General features: G+C 30.5%; 1 protein-coding gene across 1 annotated transcript in view; it reads right to left on the minus strand.

Annotated features, from left to right (window-relative positions):
* Positions 1-3,894: 3,894 nt before the first annotated feature.
* The window catches only part of Sema1a (semaphorin 1a), a 678,660-nt gene continuing 657,331 nt past the window's right edge, over positions 3,895-25,223 (minus strand). Inside the window, 3 exon segments of the mRNA XM_067764629.1 lie at positions 3,895-7,086; positions 12,196-12,265; positions 23,990-24,043. Of these exon segments, the coding sequence (XP_067620730.1) occupies positions 6,095-7,086; positions 12,196-12,265; positions 23,990-24,043 (1,116 nt within the window). The 3' untranslated portion in view covers positions 3,895-6,094.

The following is a 25,223-nucleotide window of genomic DNA, read 5'->3' on the forward strand; positions in this document are numbered from 1 at the left end:
TTGCGATAAACAGCTTTTAAAAGCTGTTTTTTTTTAGTCATAAGCCACCTTTTCATAGACCGGGTCACATATTTCAAATTATTGTTTTTAACTGTCTTAATATTAAAAATAAAACTTTCGAAATTAAAAAAAAAAAAAATCTGTTTTAAATTTTCGAATTTAAAAGAAGTTTGAATAAAATAATTTAAAAAAATTTTAAGCTAAACGGTTTTATTGAAAACAATACTTACATTAAGTATTAATAATACTAAAAGCTGAAAATAATTAGGTAGGTCCTAGGTACTAGTCATCACACTCCTCATCAATCATGACAATTAAATAAAAGCGTTGGGTGCGTGGAATTTATAAAAATGTGAGACGTAGCATAACATAATTAAGGTTCAGTTGGTCTTAATAATGACTATCAATAGAAATTTGACGCGTCCAATGCTTTTATTTAATTGTCTAATCGATGCCCTAGATTGATGAGGAGTGTGATGACTAGTACCCAGGACCTACCTAATTATTTTCTAGCTTTTAGTATTATTAATACTTCAAGTAAGTATTGTTTTCAATAAAACCGTTTAAAATTAAAAATTTTTTTTTTTATTTTATTTTCAAGTTTTTAGTCTTTATTTAATTGCCTATTATTTCTCATTCTATTTATTTCATTTAGTGACTCATTATTACAAGGACTCTTTGCTGACAATTTGTTACAATCTAAGTCCTCAATACATAATCCTTCCAAAGACTTTACTCGACTCTGCGCCACGTATGCTTGTCCCTCCTCCAACTCCAAAATATTTTGATGTCACTTCTACCGGACTGTATGTAATATTTGTTCCAAATATGAGCCAAATCTGACATAGGTCGCTTTCTATTCATGTATGTATTATGCGTTCCAAATATGGACCAAATCGGACCACAAATACGATTTTTTGAATATCTCGATCTTTGCGCCACCTAGCGGCGATTTTTTTTTCATAGGTCGCTTTTTATTCTTGTATATATTACGTGTTCCAAATATGAGCCAAATCGGACCACAAATACGATTTTTGTGAATACAGCAGTTTCTTGATATTACGAAAATTCGATTCTACGGAATTTCGATTTTACGAACATTCAAAATTTTTATATTGAGTACTTTATAGTACGAACAAACGTGCATCGACAGTACTTGGTTGTACGAACAACTAACAAATTTTGTGTAATCAAGTCGGTAATATTGAAGATGACCAGACAGAAACCGCAGACGAAATTTTAATTGAAGAACCAAAAGGTAAGCATACAGGCGGTATTGAAAGTTTTGGCACGAGCATTCGGTGGGCCAAGCAAAACAATGTTGAGGCTTCAAATTTGGTTGTTTTGACGGAGCTTCAAAAAGCTGCAGTACACAGTTACCTCAATATTCCTGTCAAACAAACAATGATTAATAAATTTTTTACAATAACATTTTAAACATTAAACACTGTCTTACTGAATTAAGCACATGATATTGTTCAAACAACTTTTCTGAGCATACACCTAAGCTAAAATATGCAATATGTATGTATGTTATAGGGTGATAACCATTCTGAAATGAATTTTTTCTTTTTGTTTTTTTTTTGCATTTGTTATTTGAGTAAAACTAGTTTTAAAAAACACGTGTACTTTCTCTGGTTATTTTTGCTATTTTAATCAAGAATATATGAAAAGTGTTACGGTACTCGATTTTACGAAAAAAAACGAAAAAATCGATTTTACGAACAAACCCTGCAACGATGGTGTTCGTAAAATCAAGAAACTGCTGTATCTCGATCCTTGCGCCACCTAGCGGCGATTTTTTCTTATTATTGCATTAACATCGGGTTCTGAACTATATTCCAAGTTTCAAGCTTGTAGCTTATCGGGAAGTTACTTAAATTTCAATTACAAAATTCGTTCACAACGGCGGTCATGCGGCCGTGCGGCCTGCCTGTTAAGTCAATCTAAATAAAACCGTTTAATAAAACACCAGTTCGAAGTGCCTATTCGTCCGGAACAAATAGCGGAGAACAAAAGACAAAACAATTTAAATTAATCTAAAAGAATAAAAATAAAATCAAATCTTCTATTTAAATTTTCGGAAATTCTTTATAAAACTGAAATGAGCATTTTAATGGTCCTTTTTCTTTATACATATATGTCACCCGGTCTATGAAAAGGTGCCTTATGACTCAAAAAAAAAAAAACAGCTGTTAACAGCTGTTTCTCGCAATTTCTTTTTTGAGTCATAAGCCACCTTTTCATAGACCGGGGCACATATAGTTGATGCAGTTTTGACAGTTCATAAATTTTTTCCAAAAAATCTTTTTAAGCTTTATACAATTTTTTTCAAACTTTTTTTTTCAAAACTATTAAGAAAATAGCGATCAAAATTAATTTAATAATTATATATTATTAATTTAATAATAAGCTGAGAGTTGTCAAAAAATTTGATTTAATATAGTTTTAAAGAAATAGTTTTTTTTTTAAATGGTATCAAAAACAAAAAAGTTAATAAAATTCCAGCGTTCAAGAAACAGTTTAGAAATTAAAAAGAGCCCTAATAGGGTTGAAATTTTGGTAATGTTTTAAAAAATTTATAATTTTAAAAATACTTCAAAAACTTAAAAATTTGTTTTCTGTCTTAAATTGTAGTTTGGAAATTAGCAAAAGCCTTTTTCTGAAAATTTTGTTATTATGAAAAATTTGTTTCAAATTTTTAAAATATGTATTTAAATTTTTTTTAAAACTTCTATTTTTTTTTAATTTCTTTAACTTAACAATTAAAAAAAAAAAAAAAAAAAAAATAAGAAATGCTTAAGTAAAAAAAAAAAAAAAAAATAGATATAAAAAATATTTTAAGTAGCTAAAAATATAAAAACTTGTCTAATATTATTTTCGGTGTACCGACCTTAAAAAGCCAAATATTTGGGCACAATTCAGCATCAACAAGTTGGAATTAAATAACTATAAACACAAAGTTCCTACCTTGTTTTGAAGTTTGGCGAAGTGTAGCACATTAATGTATAATAATTTTTTTTTGTATATTTAAATTTGTTTTTTAAACTGTTTTTGCGGTATTCCTCTTGAAAAATAAATGCACATTTTCTATAAAAAACAGAAAAATTAATATAAAAATATGTTTAAAATAAACAAATTGAAACAAACTTAACTTATCTAGAGCAAACCTGAGCTGCATGGTGAGCTTTGATTTTCGTTGAATTGTTTAACCAAATGAAATTTGCGGGGAAAAGGTTTTGTTAATATTGATATGTACACTGCGTTGTATAAAAATGTTGTTTTCTTGACTCATGTGCATATAATATTAAAAAATATATCAAGCGTTGTAATGAATATTTGGCAGTGTTCGTCATTTATCTTGAATGTTGTCATGTTGCACTTTTGTAGAAAAAATATACAAGAATACAGAAGAATTCGAAACTTCGTTACGCGATCTATATATCACAATTGGGTTGCTTTGCAATATAGCCTCTGATATTGTGTTTTGAGTACATTATTTGAGAAAAATGCTAGTTTTCTAGATTGGGAAAAAAAAAACAAATAGAATTTATTTAAAGTTGTTCATACTGTTTTTAAAGCATAGTTATAGACGCTCGAAAAATTGAATTAAAGAATTTTCTAAATATAGCGCTTTTTTGCTCAGCATACGTTTAGGCGCTCCAGAAACTTTACAAAGTTTTCAAAATACAGTATATTCTCAGTTATACGTATAATACATTTGAGAATTGTAGTTTTACAAAATAAAACAAAAGAACTAGGCCCACTTGTAGAAGGGCAAATTATCTTCATAACGCAGTAATAAATTTGTCAAAAATGTATGAGGGGTTAATGTCACTTTAACTTTGAGTTAAAGAAGATAACTTGCCGTTCTTCACGTGGGCGCTAAAGGTCTTTCGGTATTTAAAAATAAGTTTTATTTATTTTTTCGGTGTTTTTATTGATATTTGATTTTTTGGTATACTCTATTAAAACATAATTAGTTAAATTATTTAATTATAATTAAATTAAAATTAAAATTGCACTATTTTAAAAGTATTATTAACCTAAGTGAAAATTTTAAAAACACTTAATCATGCACAAGTAGAAGAATGTGAGATTTTGGGTTTTTTTTGAAAATAGAATTTTAAAAAAATTTTTACTTTCGTTTTTCAGATTTTTTCGAAAATTCTTTTGAAATAAATAACAAAAAGTTAAAAAAATGTAGCTAAACGTATGTAACAATCAAAACTTCATCTTAAGCAGTTTTATACAAAGTTTAAAAAAGTTATGAAAAAGCACACGCGCCTAAAAAAAAGTCCTAACAAAACAACCATTTGTGTAAACGCTATAAAATATTCAATAAACGCAATTTAAAGCTTCTAAATGCTATATATGAAGAGCCTTTACAGTAAATTTAAAAGAATATACATATGTCTATTTACAATAATCGATTTAAAAAAACACATTTTCGTACTGATTTTAAAATGTTAATAAAAAAGAAAAGAATTTAACACAAAAAATGCCGTATACCACAAACTGAGCAAAATGCAGTCTGGCAGAGATGCTCAAAGTAACCATCTTAGTTGAGTGTCCTTTCGTATACAGTATTCAAAAAACTAAACAAAAATTACTAAAATTTTAGAACCTAAATGAATTCAAGTTTCAATATTTAGAGACAAGTTTAAAAAAATCAAATAAAAAATTAATCAAATAGGTTAAAGGTGAAATGAAATGAAATGAAATGAAAACTGTTATATTAGAAAAACATGATTATCTTAAAAAAAAATTATTTTTAACTAAATATTAAAGTTTCTAAAAATAAAAACAAAAAATGTATTGAAAAAAAAAAAAACAAAATATGCAAAGATCTTCAGTGCATCACTGCTCTACATCATAACGATCTTGAAGTATTCAATTCGGGGCTCGAAAATTCGCGAAAATCGATTTTATTAAAAATTCTTAAATTTTAGTATGAAAAGTGCAAATGCATAGTCGTAATTTCGGTGTTCGAAATTCGAAAAATGCAAAAGTGACTTTATATTGTTTTTGCCTTCATAGCGTTTATTTTAATGAAAATATCTATGTTTGCATACTTCGTGTTTAAAAATACGAATTCGATTACGAATTTCGAAAATTCGAGAGTCGTTTACTTAAACATATACATATATCTGCACGTTATATACATATTTTATTAAAATTAACTTATATATAATGACTTAATTAAGTCTATATTTTAAAACTATACAATATATTTTATATGTAGGACATGGAATACCGCATAACTAGTCGTTTGCGCCTCTGAGTGTGTCCTTGAGTGTAGTTGGTTGCGCATGCGCATCGTAGCTTTATAACTGGGTTTGTGTAGGATATATAGTGCTCGCGTGCAATTTTAAAATTAAAAAAATGCAAAATATTTTGTTTGGCCTTGTGTATGAATGTACGTTTCTATGTGTGTATGCAATTTTAAATAAAAATTATTTTCTTTTCACTTTATAGTAAAATTCATACAAAATTTTATAGTTAAATTGGCTGTTTAACTAGTTTTTAAATTATACACACAATTTACAATTTGACAAAAAAAAAAAAAAAAAAAAAACAAATATAATATTAACAACTCTACAGAATTTTTTTTGTTTTTAAAGTCATGTGTTAGACTTTTTCTAAGTGATTAACTTCTTCAGAATTTTTGTTGCTTTTATCTCTTTATATATTTTGCGTTTTCTTTATATATTTTGCCTTTTCTTTTGCTGCTTTTTTAAATTATTATTTATATGGTCTCTGTCTCTATGGTTTGCTTTTAAATTACGAGCGTATATAAGTATTTATATACATTACTATTTATATATGTATTTGTATATATATATATATATATATATATATATACTTGTATATATGCATGTATGTATCTCGAAATGGAAAAAAGTATGTAAGTCTACAATGTTTAAGCCAAGAAATGTGTTGTATATATATGTATGTATATGTATTTATTAAGCAAGAGCACTATGTACTCTCTCCCCCTCTCTAACAATTAAGAAAGCGGATGTTAGCGCGGCAGCTTCATCGTTTTACAAATTTTACCATCCCGCTTTTTTCACACGCCACCCCTTCCAACTCAATACATATCATTCTCATCCCAATCCACCGATTGCAACACCAATTTATCCAATTCCTTCGAATCACCCGAGCTGCTATTCCTTCGTCGTCGCTTACGATGCAATTGCTTCCATTTTTGCGCCATTTGTGGTGGTGCTGCAAACATTGCTGCTGCCGCTGCACTCAGCTTTGTTGGTGTTATAGCGCTGGCAAAGCTGCTGCTGCTGGGGGTTAACGGTGTCATAGCCATACTACCCGTTGTTGGCGTCGTATTCATATTGAATACTTCACGATTTTGAAAAAGTTTCTTACGCGTTTGAGGCGGTGGCGCTGTGGCAGCGCGTCTCGTATGCTCTTGTCCTTCTGCAAACTGCAGCGGCGTATCGACGTAAGGTGGTGGCGGTGTTATCATAGCCAATGATGAATCATCCAATTCCAAATCATCATTATCGAATTCATTTGATGATTCTGAGAGATCAAAGTTAAAATTTGGATATGAATGTGGCATGTAGTCGCCGGCGTTACGTTCTGCTGTTGTAGTGACGCGTTCATATTCGGGCGATGATGTTATGAAATTTTGTTGGCTGGCAGCGATTGGTGATTGTGGTTGTACTGGCGTGGCTGGTACGGATTTAGCATGTTTGTTGGTGGTGGTAGATCGCATTTTGTTGGACGTTGTGCGCTTGGTTGAAGTTTTTGCCGCATACTGTCTTGCTCCATTACCGTTCTTTCTTGTTGCGTTTGTCGTTTGTTGTGTAGCTGCGTTTACTCCTGCTTCTAAATCGGCTCTTGCTATTGTTTCCGTTGTTGTTGCTGTTGTTTTAATTAATGGCATCGATTTGGTATTACATATCAATCAATCACGATAAATGTAACTACAATTCTTGGGGCTCTCTTGCGGACTAGGACTGCTGGAAGGTGGCGCTGGACTAGAACTACTATTTGACATCACCGGTGATGATCCGGAACTGGAGTGCTGTTGTGCTGGACTATTCGAACGGTGCTGAGTTACTAAAGCGTTGAGAGATGAGGAAAGAAATTTGAGATAACATAATTTTATGAGAAACTTTTCTTAAAAAAGAATGTTTTTGAGTTCTTAAGAGATAGCATAGTCTAAAATAGTTGCAGAAAGCTTAGTTAAAGTTAGAAAACAGCTAACACCTTAGAGACGAACGTACGGGGATGGTTTCCAATGAAATACTGATTTGGGATTACGGGGTAAACTAATTACTGGATGGATAACTATATGTATATGAGAGAGTGTATTAAAGCGCTTCACAAACGAAAGTTCACTTCTACGTTTCCACCAAAGACAAACTCCGTGTTTGCCTGTACATACGAAGACTGCTAAAATATGCAAAACATTTATGAAGAGGTATCAAAAGACACGCTTTGACCACGGTATCCGTAAGCGAAAATCTAAAATTTCATTTCTGTCAAGAGATATTTTGCATAAAAGATTTGGCAAACACGGATTTTGGGTTCAGTGACGTAGCATAAAAGAAGAGTACTTTTAAAGAGCAAAAGGTCTGTGAACTAGCTAGCTTAATTTGATTTAATTGTAAGCAGTTCGATTCCAAGATTGATTCACTACAAATCCTTTTCACGTAATATCAAATCCTGCTTCCGATTGTCAGATTTAAAGTGTAGATAGACCTTAGAGCCAACTTAGTTTTGAATCTAAAGAAAACTATATGTGGGAAACCCCTAATAAATAAAGAAACTGTTTTTAGCTTAGTTTTGTAAAGCAAAACAACCAAAAAACGAACTCGAATAAACCCGTGTTGTAAGCCGAACACTCCACGGAAGGGTAGAACACAACTCAATTAAACTAAGTGGAGTAACTCCAGCAGATGCTAAGCTTTAAGCAAAAATAATGGCCCGTTCAGCACATGGAATTGGTACCAGAATGGAATTACATTTTCAAGTACTTGCAATACTGAATATTACCCTCTTTTATTATCAAAAACATCACTTTGAACTAGTTTGCTTAAGCATGCCTGTCAGCCGAAGGCCTTTTGTATTATGAAGCTTTCCGCCTTCCCCTACTACTGAAACAATATCAAGTGTTTCTGAGTCATCGCTCGGGGTATATCAATACGCCAATTTATATGGGATAAAAAAACTAGTCCTCAAATTGAAAATCTAACGTTAGAAAAAGCAACCAATCATTCGAATTTCAAGAAGGCTCTAGTTAAAAAATACAAAACATAGCTTTACATGTTAACTTGGAGAAACTATGCCTCCAAAGTCGGCTCCAAATAGAATTAGGTCTGGAGTTTCATATTCATTACGATTATCAGCCGGGCCTTTTAGGGAAGCGCCTTAATACACTTAATTAAACTCATGTTTTTTTCTTGTTATGTTATGTTACGTTAATATTGCTTTGTTGTGTTATGCTTTATTATTTTACTTAAGGGGGCGTTCTAATGTATGTCGTATTATTTTTTGGTTTGATTTGTTGTTTATGTTGTTGTTATATTATGGTATTTTATGCTATGCTATATTATGTGATGTTATATAATTTTATTTTGCTATGTTATGCTATTTCGCATTTTATTATACCGTCATATGTATTTTAAGTTGTATAAAGTTGTTTTAACTTATGCTATATAATATTTTGATATGATTCGTTGATATGTTAATAGTTTTTATTATAAGGATTTCATGTTTTCTTATGTTATGTATTACAACGCACTGCCATCTTATGTGTATTATGTTAGCAAGCATTTTTTATGTAATGATTTGTATTTTATGTTGATATATTACATTTTATCTTTAGTTGCTATATTTGACTGTGTTATGATATTTTATGGATTGCTTTATTATGTTTGATATTTGATTTTATATTATTGGGATTTAAGTCATCTTATTTCGGTTTGCTCTTCATTATGGCATGATTTGTTTTGTTATGCTATGGTATATTATGTTATGTCACATTAAGGTATGTTTCATTTGACATATTGCCTTATGTTATACTATATTTTATTTTGATGGAATATGTTATATATTTACCATGTTATGTTTTGTTATACATTATTATGTAATATCATATTTTTTATGCGATGCTATTTTGTTTTATGATATGATAAATTACATTCTGTTATGCTTTTTTAAGTCGTTTTGCGTTATGTTATGTTACACATATTATTTTTCTTGGTGTATAATTTCAATTTGTTCTGCCCAATTTCGTCATAGATTAAGTACAATAAAAACTAGGCTTTACGACACATAAGCATGTTGCAACCAGCACTACTCAATAAATTAGAACAAATTGACAAATTGGATTTTAGTAAAACGTTCACAATAAGTTCATGCTCGCTGCAACATGCAATTGGAAAATAGAGGAAAGGAGAGATACTACAGTAAATTCGAATATTCTCACAGCATTTCATACTTAGACGATAAGCGATTTAGATTTCTTAAAAAGTATCGCTAACCAGCGCACAATGAACAAATTAAACAAAAATTAACTAAACTAAAAATATGAGCTAATTGGAATTTCTACTAAATAAAATAATGAATCATGAAATCTGTACGTGTTTGTGATAATTTTTGTTGTTGTAGTATATAATGATGCAAATGATAGTTGATTCTATTTGGAGTATTATTAAATCAAGTGAAAATGCTAGATTACCAATAATTTTCTTATTTTAATTTTATTTTTCAGAAAGGAAAATTCAGTATGCGAATATTCGTGGTTCAATTTTATATTAATATATGAAATATATACATACATACATATATATGAAAAATCTTATAAAAGTAAATATTTTTATAGGTATAGTGCATTTCGTCGGATGGGAGAAATATTGTACAGCACAACATAACATCAAACTGTACCGGCCCAATCTAAAAAGATGTTGAAAGAAAATTATATTATGAGAAGTTTTTTTCCAACAAAAATAAACTATCTCAGAGTTTGTTTGAACGATTTATCCCAGCATTTGTTTCACAAAGTATTCTATCTCTTATTTGCAACCTTCTGCTAAGTTCGAATCACTAAACTGTTGAATAAATAACTCCAATATTTAATAATGCAAAACGGCCTTTATTAAAGTACCTTCAAAAATAACACTGCTACTACTCGGCAGATGGAACGCTTAAATCAAACTGATAAGCGCACCTCTACTGTTGCTGCGTTTTATACTCTCTCATTTCCTCGTTCGCATCTTCTAGGCGCTTCCATTTCCGGAATCTACTAGTTTGCCATCAGCTATCAAATTTCTCAGCTGTATCTACAGATGCACGATTTTATAGCTTCTCTCATTGCATATTTTCGGGAGTATCTCAGATATATGCATGTGGTTGTGCGTTGATTCTCCGCTACGTGTACGTACATATGTGTAAACATAATGATTGATTCGTTTATGTAGATACAAGTGACTGTCTGCTTTATTGTTGCTGTGACTTCATTTACTTAGAATCAGACTAGGGATGTGAGTATTACTTAGTGTCACTAATAATCGTCACAATATTATAGAGCAGTCTTGAAACGAATTTTTCAGAAAGGGCGTTATTTAACCGGGTTCCTAGATTGGCGTTAATCAATGAAATTCCGAGATGGAGCGTATCGAAATAGCAGAAGAGAGATGGTAATATTCCACTCAGCAGTTTACGTCTAACCGTCTCAGCTGGAATTTCATCATAACTTATAAAACTTTGCAAACAAATTTCCATATTTTGAATATCAGAAAAGCGGGAAAAATTTTTTGACCTGAAGTTGTTTAGTTCAAAAAAATTTTCATATTTTGAATATTAAAAAACTTGTAACAATTAACTTTGACATGAAGTTCAGTCACATTTCTTAAATATATTTAAAGTCAACTCCGAAAAAAAAATTTTTTTTAAAAGGTTTAAATTGAAATGCCTATAACACAATTTCGAACAATTTTTTATTGATTTTTAACAAACTAACAATTTCTGGAAATGTTGAAAAAAATTTTGAAAAAGTTTTAAATTAAAAATGTAAATAAACTTTCTTTTCTTCAAAATTTGGGCTGTCCCCTAAATTCAGTACCAAAATTTCCCGTTTTTTTATGTGATTTTATAAATTGATTTTTGGCGGTTTTTTTAATTATACTTGATAAAAAAATCTTACAATTAAGTACTATTTATAAAATTTTTTTGGAAAATTATTCATAATGGATTTTAGTTTTTTATTCAAGCACATCTAATTTACTATAAAAAATGTTTGCAATATTTAAAATCAAAAACCAGAAACTAATATTTTGGTTCAATCAGAGAACCCGGAAAACTTTTTTGTAGCTTTGATTAATTTCAAATTTTTTTTTTTAATTTTGCAATATAAGTATTTTAGTTTAAACAATTTTAAAACTGAGTTCATAGCCATCAAACTTATAATTTTTCCAAAAATTTTCAAAGCAAGTTCAAAAAAATTTTCAACCAAAAGGAAATGCAATTATAATCCTTACTGTTTTGCAGTTTCGAAATTAAAAAAAAAAACATCTTGGAATCACTTTCAGCACGGCAAGTTATTTTTTAACTCCGAGTTAGTTTAAAAATCTTGTAAAAAATGTATGAGTTTAACCCCTCATGTCAGATTAACGCTGAGTTAAAAATTTAACTTGCCGTTTTGCAAGTGGTCCTCAAGATATTTAAATTTCTTAAAAAAATTCCAAAATTTAAATGAAAATAAAGAAAAATTTTCAAATAATTTTGAAACAGGCTAACTTGGGGAATATTTTAAATCAAGAAAAATATTCATACAAGAACAACAAAATAAGTCGCACATTCTAAATTAAAAAAAAAAATCGCTACATGCAATTTTTTTTTAATATTTGCATCAAAAATCGACAGCACCATTTCAAAAGACGATTTATTCATACTTATAAGTTATAGAAATTTTAACGCAGACTTTGTCTAACTTTAATAATAAAAACATGAAAATTTCCTGGTGCTTTATACATACACATACATGAAATGCACTATACCCTTTAATGGTATATACATAAATTTAGTATTTTTATTGGAAAGTGAAAAAATTTAACTGTAAACAACCATTAGAAAACAAATAAGTATATGTATATATATGTATGTAACTAGCAACAAAAGTATATATGTAAGTTTAAGTTTTAAAATTGTTGTTGTTTAACTTACCAATACCATGACGGGGCGGCTGCCTTCTCATACGACCAAGACTTCTGTTACGTGTGTTTGTGTTTACAGCCTGAGGGGTGAGGGGGGAGTAGAATTTGATTTGAAAATTTTAAAGAAAATATGTATGTAGTTTTTGTTGTATTTTCCATGTTTTTTTATCTTTCTATAAACTATTTTTGCAATGAGAGTGAGAGAGATAGGAGTAAAAGTGTGTGTGTGTGAGTGCTTACTTATTTTTTCAATGCAAAAATTATGTTCTTTTCTTTTGTATTTGATTAGGCAAATTAAAGCAAACTTTGAACTTTTTCTATTGATTAATTTAATTAAGTGCAAAAACTACTTGAACTATTCTTTTTAATAATTCTATTTATAGACTTGAGCTGCACAAATATTTAACGAGGGATTCTATTTCCTTATGTTTCACTAATATGTGTATTGCTTTTGTATAGAATGTGCAGTTCAAAAGAAAATTGTGTTGAATGTTTTCAACTTTTTGTTTTATGGGACTTAAACAATAAGGTTAAGGTAATGTGTCAGTTTGGTTATTTGAATTGAATTTGAAATGATGTAACTTCAGCTAACTCTAACTTACTAAACCAATTATGAAAATTGTAATAGGATATACAGACCATGATGCTAAATAATCGCCTAAAAATTTCTTCACAACTACACAGAGCAAAACTCTAAAATTAAGCGTTTGTCGTGAAATTTCGCCGGTAGTACGAATATTATTTTGATATTTTCGGATCAGAGGACCTTAAAGTACTCTAAAACTTTCAAAAATATTTATAGTATATATATCAGCTATCTAGATGAATATCCTCGGAGAAGTCTCAATTTATTGAAGTTAGGCCCGAATGGTTTCCAGAAAACTCTAGCTTCTGAGCAAAGGGTGGGTACTTTGTCACCTTTTACTTAAAAACGTGAGTCTAGCAAATTCTTGCATTTATACATTAAGCTCACGTATGTTACAGAGCGTCGATTGTGATAGGTTAAAACCTTCCGATTGATTAAGACTTCTGACACCGATTTTGAGAGCGACTGCTTAGAGCCGAAGTTATAACGTAAGTCGGTCTGTTACTTAAGTATATTTTTTCCTTTTATTGCCTTTGTTTTCATGTTTGTCGGTAAAATTTCAGTACAAAATTGGAAAATCTTGCAATGGATTCTCTAGTAAATAATCCTTAAAACTTGGAGCTAGAACCTTGAAACTTGGAACAACAACAGACAGCAAGGGGAAAAACTGTCGCTAGGTGCCGCCGCAATATTTGAAAAACGCAACCGGATTTGAAAATTTTTTAGTTTAACATAGCTTAAAGCATTGCTACAACGCAATGTTTAGGATAAAAAAATTGTGTAGAGAGTTTAGGGATCGATACAGCTAGAAATACTTAGAAATTCTATAGAGAGAATGTGAAATTTTGCGACAGATATTTAAGTAACTTCTTTTGAAATAAAAAAAACTTTTTTCAAGTCAAATGAAACTTTCTTCAAATGCAACTTTTTTCAAATCAAATGAGCCTGCTTGCTATCTTGGCTGCCAGTACTAAAATTGCCTATATGAAAAAATTTTTTTTTAAACGTCTTATTTCCGGATTTACTTCGAAAATGAATCTTTTCACAAGCGTCCTGTCTCAAGTCGAAATGTATTGAGTTTATGCTCTGATAGCCAAAAGTTTTCTGAGATAGCGCCTTTTTGAATCGGCAGCCGAGATAGGGTGATATCTTACTCAGAAGTCTATACATGAATCTTCAACAGTACACTTTTAATAGCACAATGGCTTTTTGGTGTAGATCTCAGAAGTTAAAAAATAGTTTTCTTTGATTTAAAAAAAGTTTAAATCAAAACGAAAAAAGTTTCATTTGAAATGATAAAATTTCATTTGAAGGGGGCTCAGAACCAAAAGGATCAAAGTGACATTTTTTTTTTTAATTGAGTTATACCCATATTTGTATATTTAATATAGTGTCTATTTGTTGACAATGCGATCCAAGCCATTTTGGACATTTTAGTGCCATATATTTGCCAGGCCAAAAACGTACTAAATTTTATTGCATTAGTGATTGGAGCCAAAAGGATCTAAGTGCGCTCTTCCAAGCAATAAAATTTAATTGCGCGGCCAAAAGAACATGCAGAATTTTTTTAAGTATACATTGCCCGCATCGCCTGCATTGAAAAAGCTAAGAACTCCTTATTATCTGTTTTTGTTCCAGAAGACTGGACAAGAGTTATAAAAAAACATCAAAAAAATTCACTGTGTATGAAATGAAACAAACTGATTTTGTTTCATTCGATTATCTAAAAAGCATATTGATTGACCCAAAAAATGATGCTGAAAAGGGCCAATAAAGTGGCGTGAGATTGTACGGTTTCAATACAAGAAAGAGACCTTCTTTTATTTTTGCTATAGTTTAGTAAGAAGTTTTGATGCTCCCGTGAACAAAAGCGAAAAATGCTCAGCGCTTAAAGTCGGAAGACCATCTTTCCTGCTAAACGAAGATGTGTTTAAGCCGTTACACCCAACTCCGTTGAAGATTCCATACCTAATGGGAAAACTTGACTCAGCCTCTTCCGTACATTCCACCTGTCCACCACGATTTTTATATGAATATACCCCATGCGACAAACATCAAAAATTCACAAAAAAAAAGTCAAACTAAGAAGGAAGATGAAAATGCAGAACTTGAATTTTTGGTGTCCTGTAAAAAAGGACGGCCTATAAAACCGATTTAAATTATCCTTTTTTAAGTTTCTTTCCGGATTTGCCCTAATATCTATTTAAGTATCGTAATTAAAGAAAAATTTTAAGATTTCTTGTATTAATAAGTCTTTAGGCATATCTGGGTTAAAAATAGCGAAATTTTTGTTGAACTGCAACTGTACGTTGTATATTTTCTTTAAATACTTAATATAATGTCACTATGCCTAATGTATGCCAAATTCGCGAAAATTTGCCGAATTTTCAACTTTTTTCTCAAGATTTTTAGAACTCCTTTGAGTAAGCAGTTTTGAAGCCAGTAAGTAAGTTAATCTTAGTTTTGTAAAAAATTCCCCTAATTTTTGAGTTATACCCCATATTAATTTTTTAACGTAATTTTTTTTTATATGGAAAAAAGTCATTATCCTCGAAAGAAAAAAAAAATTGGCAAAAATCAGCGATACATTCTCCGAACTTAAGTTTAGCACTTTATTATGCTAAAATTAAACGGGCTACAAAACTGCATACTCGAAAAAATTTTAATTAAAATTTTGGCCGAGCAATCAACGTTCGAAATTTTATTGCAACCATTTTGGAGCCAAAAGGGTCTAAATGCGCTTGGATCCAGAAAAAAATTGCCAAAAATCAGCGAAACTTCCTACGAACTTAAGTTTAGCACTTTATTATACTAAAATTAAACGGGCTACAAGACTGCATTCTCGGAAATATTCTACATGTTCTTTTGGCCGAGCAATCAAAGTTCGAAATTTTATTGCAATAATTTTTGGAAATTTACAGTTATTTTCCATCTGCAGTAAACATCCTTTGAACTAGTTGACTAACCTGCATTCACTTAGACAGAAATCATTTCAAATGCATTTACCCAGAATTTAAAATAAGAAATTTACATTAACTTTAATTATCTCAATTCAACGTCGATGTTACTTAGATCCTTTTGGTTCTAAGCCCTTCATTTGACCTGAAAATGCTATATCAATTGAATTGCAAGGTACAATCGGAACCGAATAAAAATAGCAAATCGAAGTTAATTGAAAATCCTGATTTTCGGCATCGTAATCGAGCACCCGTAACGGCGCTTATATAAGAATGCAATTTGAATTATTATAAGACCACTCGAGCAATTTTCACAAAACATCTCTAGAAATTGGGGTTGAAGTTTTTGATGATTATTTTGCCTTTTTTGAGTTTGTAGAAAAATATTTTTTTACACATAATTAAACATACTCTTGCTCTCCGCTATTTACATACTACTTTGAATGTTATTTAGAGCGCTGCATCTGTAAAATAACTATTTTCAGTATGTATGCTTGTGTGTTAAGTACAAAAAAAAAAGTTTCTAAACAAAGCATTCAACATTGGATAACATGAATTAAATAGAAACTACATATTAAAAGTGAGAACACATACATAAGCACAAATGCATTGAAATACACTGGGGATATTTGAACATTTGTGGCAGCAAAGTTGAAGGAAACAATTTTGAGGGTGGGAGAAAGTCAATTTAGTGAATTAAATGAATTTTTGTATGTCTATTTTTCCAAAGTATTTTTTTGGGATTGGAAATTTTCTCAATTAATTTTTATTTTGTTTTAAAAAATTTATCACATATGTATTTGCACTTCAGTACTACTGTGATAGATGCGTTTAGGTGTATGTAATGTATTTATGTAGTTTTATTTATTTATATTGGCTAACATATTCAACTACAATAACAACAATCAACAAAATGGGATTTGTATGCGAGTAGTTAGCAGTAAAAAGTGATGATGATGGTATTTTTTAAAGTTCATTTTGGCAGAGAGTTGGGAGTTGGGGTTGGCTGACTATAACCAACAACTGGCTGATTGTTGAGCGCCATATTGCTGTGGCTATGAGTTTTTGTTCTATTCCAAATTTTTTTTGTATTTAATTTTTATTTTGGAAAATTGCTCTAACATGTGATTCGTGTACTTTTGTGTTGTTTTTGATTATTCATTGATTAGATTTAAGTTTTAAGTTTTTTTTAGTTGCAATTTACATCTACATATGTATGTATGTGTATATGTACCAAATTGCATTTGTTCTATATTCATAAAAAATTTATATTCTTTAATTTTATTGATAAAAATATTTGAAAAAAGCATTCGTTAGTGAGAAAATTAAATTGAGTTAAATGTGTTATGTTATAGTAAATGAACAAATGTCTGTATGTATGTAATAAGTATGTAAAATACTTATGCAAAAACAAAACAGAAATATATTGCAATAATAACAATCGCATTTATGTTTAATTATGTGTGAATAAGTAATAATGCAATCAAAGAAAGTTGTATGAGATTGACTGATAGAAAGTTTAAAAAAAATGTTTTTAATGTTTGCAAGCAAGTCTAAATGATTTACATATGTCGATGAGCCTAAATAAATTATAAACACTTGTTAAAATAATATTTTTTACTTATTCGTTTTTGTTTTAACCCTTCACGTTATAATTAATATTAGTTTGCTATACAAAATTGTATTTTAAAAACTTTATTAATACAAATCCTTTTGTTTTGTGTATAAATAAAAAATAAGTTTCTAAAAAATGTTCTCCAGCTCGCTTTTTCTATACTGACCATTATCACTACACTTGTGTGCTCAAAAAAGCTTAAACTGATTTCGAATCGATTTCCGAAAGTGTTTGAAAATTTTTGTATATTTCCATAAACATTTCTGAACTTTTACTTGGCATTTTTAAGCACCTAGTTTTAGTCTTAAAAAGTGTAGGTTTGAAAATTTTCGATATTTGAATTAATTTTTTAAATATTTGAAAGTGTACTTAGGATTTTATATAAATAAATAAATGTTCTTAAAAATAGCAACAAAATTTATTAAAAATTTAATCGGTTATTGCTAATTTTATTACTTTGGTTATATTTAAAATACCAATTTTTATGAAATGATAACAAAAATTACTAAAACTTGTTTCGAAAAGGTTTGAAAATTATTGCCGGCTTTGAAAAATTTCACAAAAGTTTCAGAGTTTTTACTTGGCAATTTCAGAGCCAAAAAAAAATTTGAATTGATTTTTAAATTTTAGAACTGTGTTCCATGGCCCGTATCGTGTTTTACCGTCACGGAGCGATAAGGTTCAGTTGGTCTTACGCGCCCAACTCTTTTATTTAACTGTCTGATCAACGCCCTAGATTGATGAGGAGTGCGATGATTAGTACGTACCTAGGACTTACGTAATTATTTTCTAGCTTTTGGTATTATTATTACTTAATGTAAGTATTGTTTTCAATAAAACCGTTTAAATTAAATTTTTTTTTTAATTATTTTATTTTAAAAATAAGTTGTGCACATTTTGTATGCAAAAAAATTTGTCAAAAAATGCCAATTTTGAAACATTTTAAACTTTCTTTGACTAAAATTTATTCGACTACGAAACTAAGTACACGAAAATGCTCAACAACTAAAAAAAGATCTTGAGGAAAGTTCGTTCAGAAACGTATTGGGCTTTTCACGTCAAGTGTACCCACTTGAGAAACTTGATATTTCCAATATTCAAGTTAAAAATATGCTATAAAAATGACAGACTGTTAATTGGCTTAACTGATTTTTCAGTTAAATGAACTGATTTTAGTGGTAATTTCAACAGCGAACAAACGGTCTATAGAATCAGGTAATTTTAAAGAGACGCTTGCTCTACGGGGTTCAGTACTTTGTTCTTATCACCGTGTTGCCACTGAAATCTCTGTCATATTAACAGCTTTCAGTACTTTTCAAAAGTTGACGGAAATCTGATATTTTAACAGGTTTCATTGGTATGCTTATAATGACAGTAATAATGGTTAAGTAAACATAGCTTTGGCTTGCGTATGATGAAGCTTTTTTTGTTGATTTGAGTTTTGAATTGATCTGAGTTTGCAAAGTTTATTCAACAATTACTAGCGATAGACAAATGTTAACAGACATTTCAGTTGATTTAACCCGTATTTCGGTTTCTTTTACCAGCTTTTTTCTTTCAGAGCGATAAGACATCTTTCGAATTATGTTATATGCCACTTTGGCTCCGAATATCGCTGGTGATCATTTAAAATCCACGTTTTAATTTTTTGATTTTAATTATTTGATTATTTTGATTTTAAAAATGATTAAAATATATCAAGCAGGCGTTAAAGGTGTTAGATATTTATGAGCAACGATTTACGCTAGTTTTTAAATATATTAGTAGAATTTGTATAATTTTTATGGATTTCGAATACAAATATGTAAGTGGCAGCTTAAATAAAAGAATTTCGATTCTAAAATTCGTTTGTTTTTTGTCTTCGGTAATTTAAGAAACAACTAAAATAAATTTTGTAACTGAAGCTATGCAAACCAATTTCATGAACTTATTTAATAATTTGGGAAAAAACAAAGTGACATCAGGACGGACAAGGCGACAGCTGTTTCGATTATATCTTGTGTTACACTTCAACCATCGTAGGAGTGCGGGTTCAAATTCCACTCCTGGGAGAAAAGGCTTTGAAGAGATTTACAAGTTATAATCGAAACAGCTGTCGTCTTGTCCGTCCTGATGTCACGTTGTTTAAATTTTTGCCAAATTATTAAAGAAATTATAAATTAAAAATTGCTTCAAATAAATGTTTTCATACATTTAAAAGCAATAAGGGCAACCCCCGCTTAATTCATACAAATTCAAGAACGTTTTCACTAAATTACTCGAAAATGCGACAAAATTTTATGAGAATTTCGAACTTTATATTTGGAGTTTTGAAAATATTTTTTGAGCTTGCAGTTTGTAGCACAATCAATTTTAGCCTAACAAAGTACAATTTATAGGTTTCCCAAAACTCGCATTGATTTGAAACAGTTTTTCCGAGGTTTGTTTTAGATTTTCCTATATAGAGAAAATCTGAAACACGCTTCGGAAAAAAATTGTCAAAAGTCACTACGAATTTTAAGAAAATTATAACTTGCGAGGGACTAAACTTGATTGGGCTACAAAATTGCATACCCAAAAAAAATTTGAGAAAAAAACTAACGAATTTTTAATAACGTTTTTGGTTTGAAACGTTTCAGTTACAAAGTTCTGGGAATTTTTCTCTCAAATCATCGGAATTAAAAAAAGCATAATTTAACTGACGAAATTTGATAAAAATTACCACTGCTATTTTCGTGTTCGCTGCTGTGCGTTATAAAATAGCCAATGCAGGGCTACAACTAACAAACAAGAAAAAAGGTCTTAAAATTATAACGCAAAGGGTGAATAATATTCGTATTACTAAAAATTATTGTTTTTTTTTCATTCTTAAATATTTCTACATGTTTATTAATAATTCCCTATCAAATATGATTATTTAATATCTTTATTTTTCGTATCCACCACCTTATTACGAATATTTAGCATATTTGTTGCTTAAATAAAATAAAGTATTTACCATATTTTGGGTAATTAGTCCCTGACTGGTATCAGCCGCCCCATTCCCGTCTCAAAGGTAAACCTAATGGAGAAAGGGAAGAAGAGAGAAAAGATAGATAGAAAATTTGGTTTGTTTTTGTATGGTTTGTACGGTGTTTTGTTTTTAATTTTTATTTTTGTGATAAAAGCGGGTTTTGTTTTTTGACGATAATACACGTCGTATATTTATGTATTTATGTTAATAGTTGAAGAAGAAGTAGAGATTAGAACGGAATAATGTTATCGAACATAATGATCTAAAAAAATTAATGAAACTTAGCTACATTCCAGCTACGAAATTGAACGAACTTTGATATAACTAAATTTGATTATTTTTATTATATTATTTTTATGAATTAGAATAAGTGAAGCCAATTATTACGAATTGAAGCAGATATTAAGTCAAACGATTGGTGTATTTTTTATAATTTTTTGGCAAACGAATATTTATAAACTTTAGAGCATATGGATAGTATGTGATTTTACAGAAAGGTAAATATTAATGAATACCCTTTGCTTCTAATCGAATGTTGTGATTATTTTATTATATGATTTTTTGTACAATGTACTATGAAATTCTTAAAACGTACTCGTAGTTGCAGATATTGTTGCAGATAAAGAGTTTGTAACCCCATCTACCAGAAAACTAGAGTACTATATATCATACTAAATTTAATAATATTTTATAGAAAATATATTTACGTTAAAGCGGTTTAATTACAATACTAACGGATTATATATAGTACAATGAAATATACACCGAAAGAAATTAAGCTAGTAAAATCAACAAATAAGGTTTGTTGTTCTTGTATTAACATACAGTCGGTAAAATTGAACGCATTATGGTTAATTCAAACGGGTTTTTGTCAATAAAACAATTTTTTTTTTTTTTGTTATTTTAACAGATTAAACACTTTTGGTGTAGAGTTAGCAATATTATGTAAAAATTACAGATTCTCAATCAATCTAACCGATTTTTCTGATAAAAGAACTGATTTCGTTGGCCATTTCAACAGCGAACAACTGGATATATTATTAAAATGCATCACCTAAATTTAAAGAGAATCTTACGCTGACGGCGCTCACTATTTTGTTCTCTGTCATACCAAAAACCGCTGTTATGTTGGCGGACATCTGTTATCATTTGTATTCTTAGGATGACATAACTATTTGTTAGTTAACAGAGCAGAGCTAGGGTAGTAGATATCGGAACCTTAGTGGAATACCATCCGGTATGAAAACGTCCTATATCAGAATATTTTGCAAAAAAAACCCCTTTCTCAAGATTTGTTAAAAAAAAAAAAAATCAGAAGTCGATTGAAGAACGGCCTATCTCAACACTTTTTTTAATAACCGGCATATCAAAAGGTACTCAGCCCAGATCCAAATATTCCCTCGGAATTATGCACTCGCGGATTTGTTTATTCCCGTGTAAAAATTCCCGTAGTTCTTTTTCTCTAGGGAGAGCAATAACTGGGGTATAGAAATTCGAATTTTCGATGTCGGCTTTTTTTGCAATTCACATTTTGTTGCGAATTTACATTTTTGTTTAAAATATTTCATATGCTTTTGGAGAAAAGGAGTAATGATTTGGTGGCACCGCAACCTCAACAGAGGAGCATAAGAAGGCTGCGCGATAATACAAATACGCTGATCGCCCAGCAGGTTACGGGGTCAGAATATACCCGTGGTAGGTATGCCTGTCGTAACAGGCGACTAAAATACCAGATTCAAAGGGTTGTGTAGCGCAACCCTACAGGTTGCCAGCGCAATATCCAAATCCAAATGTCAACCTCACCTATCCGTGGCGATTCCTGTTTCATTAACAGCCGATGCTCTGGCAACCCCGAACTCCTCATGGATCTAGGGGGTGGGAGGGCGGTATGGCCTAGAAAGTCGCATGTGGTCATAACAAATCGTTCCCGAGATGGTCGGGCTTGGTACCGGAACGTACTGGATCTGCATCCGACAAAGGACCATCAATATCGATAACACTCCCCAAGGCCTTCGGGGAGTGTCTTTATCGCTACAACAACAACAACAAATACGCTGAAGTTGCCTTCTTCCATTCTGCAAAGCATTTTTTGGCGGTCGTCCGGATTTCAACTCTTCTACTACTTTATCTTCTTTAAAAATTCCTTGCACAAATACTGGATAGCTTTGCTTCAATTTTACTAAAAGCTTTATCTGTTGCTTATTTATATATTTCCCGATTTAATATAAAGAGATTTATGGTAGAATATTACTGTATTTTAGCACCAATTTGTACAAATAAGTGTTTTTTTTTTTTGCTACACAAAAAATATTATGCTGTGTTCCTTAAAACAAATGGAAAGTCTTTAAAATGAGCAGCGAAATATCGTTTTCAGTCACATTCATAATACCTACTTTTCTCTTTTTCGAATATTGTCGAAAGGATTTTTTGTTAAGAATCGGGCTGACTAATTTTATGCTCAGATAGTGCGTTTATGAAAAAGGTATAGTAGGGTTTTGATTGAAGTTCTGAGAAAGAGCGTTCTTAAAAAAAAACAGCTGATATAGGGTCGAATTCGTCTCAGCAGTCTTTATATAAATCTAAAATTATGATTTTTTGTTGGACTGTGAATGATTTTTGGCCACGTATTCAATTTGCGGTTCTAGTAGCTTTAATGTTAAACTTAATGCACAAATGTTTAATTACTTTGAATTTTTTTTCTAGTTTGAAAACTAGTCTGAAAGAAACATGCGATACAAGTTTGTTATGGTTGTTAAGCAACAGGATGCAGAATGTTAGTCTAAACTTTTAAGGTTTTTTAAAGTTTTTGTATCTGCAATTAATTTTCTACACTTTCCCCTGCATTTATGGAAGGGTATATATTCTGGCTCACGTCCAAATTAAGTACATATTTAAAAAGTTCTTATTTTAATTGGATACTTGATATGCATGTATTTGTACCATTTAAAATTGAACTTAAAAATCTGTATATACTACGTACTTAGATTAATTTCAAAATAATCCTTAAATTGCATGAGAGCATATTAAAAAGAAACAAAATATATGTTACATAGTGTTTAACGTGCTACTACGTAAATATAATAGCCAAATTCGAGGGAAAAGCCAGGAAAACGTCAATAAATTAAGCATACAAGTATATACACAAATACATATGTATGTAGATTTTGACATGTAGGTGATAAATGTTCCAACATTAAAAGCGTAATCTACTTAGCATTTGTAAATTATTATTAGTATGACACAAAAAGAAACATTGACACATACATAGAGATAAGAAAAGTAAATATTTACACAAATGCTTTACATAAATATACAAAAATAGTTAGCTAATATAGCAATATGATGTTATTAATATATGTATAATGTGCTTTTTTATTTCTTTATTGTTAGCATTATACATGTCCTTCAATACATATACATATCTACTATATATGCTACAAAAAAAAAAAAATACACCAATCCTTGACGTGTGAGCAAATGAGCAAGCGTTATTATTACGTACAATTTCATCTACTAAACATTCAATCCAATTCAATTTGTAATTTATTTATATGCATGTAATATGTATGTATTATTTATTATAACAAAATTACCGTGAAACAACAACGATTATATAACTGAAAGCTCGTTACCGTTGCGTAAATGTGAACTTACCTTCTTAACGCTGCGAGTTGTCGAAAAGCCATCGCCACGACGATAATTATCACCCTAAATTATGGGCGGAGAAAAGGAGAAAGTGAAATGAATACATGTTGTTAAATTATGTATAAGGAGTGTTTACAGAGAAGGACATAGAAATTGGGACAAGTGACTCCCAATTTTTTTGTTCTACAGAAGTTACACACTGGGAACCGATTTTTGACAATATTTTGTGTTTTATACCTGGGTCTGTTTTAAATAGCTGTGTTATTCTTTAACTGACGTTATCAAGTTTTGATAGGCTGTTAAAGGAGGTTTTATTTCCATTCTGAGACGCTAAAAAAATGTTGAATACCAAGCACTCGCGGGGTGCCTGAACTATGTTTTAATTCGAAAACAGACCACCTCAGATTTTTTTTTCGGATTCCTGTTTTGTGAGCTTAAATAAGTTTAGCAGTAAAATTTTACGAAAATTTCCCGACTTCTGTTTTGGTTTAACTTCATCCGCTACAAGTGCACTTGTAGAGGTAACCTTACCAAAAAAAATATTACTTTCGGGCATTTTGAGTAGAGCTTCGCCAATTGCTATCGTATATTTATTGTTTTGTTATAGCGGAGTCGTCGGTTTTTCGTTGGTTTCTTATCGGCTTGCTGGTAATAAATCAATAAATTTTCGAAAAATATCTATAACTTTTCGATGATAAATCGACAATTTTTCGATAACGAACCGCCAACTCGTCGATAAGAAATGGATGGCCGACCGTTATCAAACTGTTTTCCTCATATCAACCTTACCAGGTGTTTTTTCCCATACTACGCTACAAAATAGTGGTAATGCTTACGCTTACATTTTGTATTCCCCCATACATCTACCAATATCACACACTTCCCCATCACTTCCAAAGACTACGAATGGTAATGGACACAAATCTGCCGAATGGGAAAGTACGATACCCGACCTTACAATCAGCGAACGGCAATCGATTCTAAGGGCGCTAACAGAAGCGGATGGAACGAGTTCGGGGGTACTCGAGTAACAGGCTCCTCAAAGGACATATATAACGCTTGTGAAGGTATTTACACATACTGGTGCAAGCAGAAGAAGTAGAACGTCAGCACCTCGTTGGAAAGAAAATGTAATGAATTATCTAAATTTGACGCCAGTTCATAAAACGAAATAAGTACGTAAGAAATTCCTATGAGGAATTGGTCTCGCGAGATATGAAATGCTAATGACTCTTCGATTGCT

Source organism: Eurosta solidaginis, chromosome 2 (assembly GCF_040869045.1).
Source record: "Eurosta solidaginis isolate ZX-2024a chromosome 2, ASM4086904v1, whole genome shotgun sequence".
Lineage (NCBI taxonomy): Eukaryota > Metazoa > Arthropoda > Insecta > Diptera > Tephritidae > Eurosta > Eurosta solidaginis.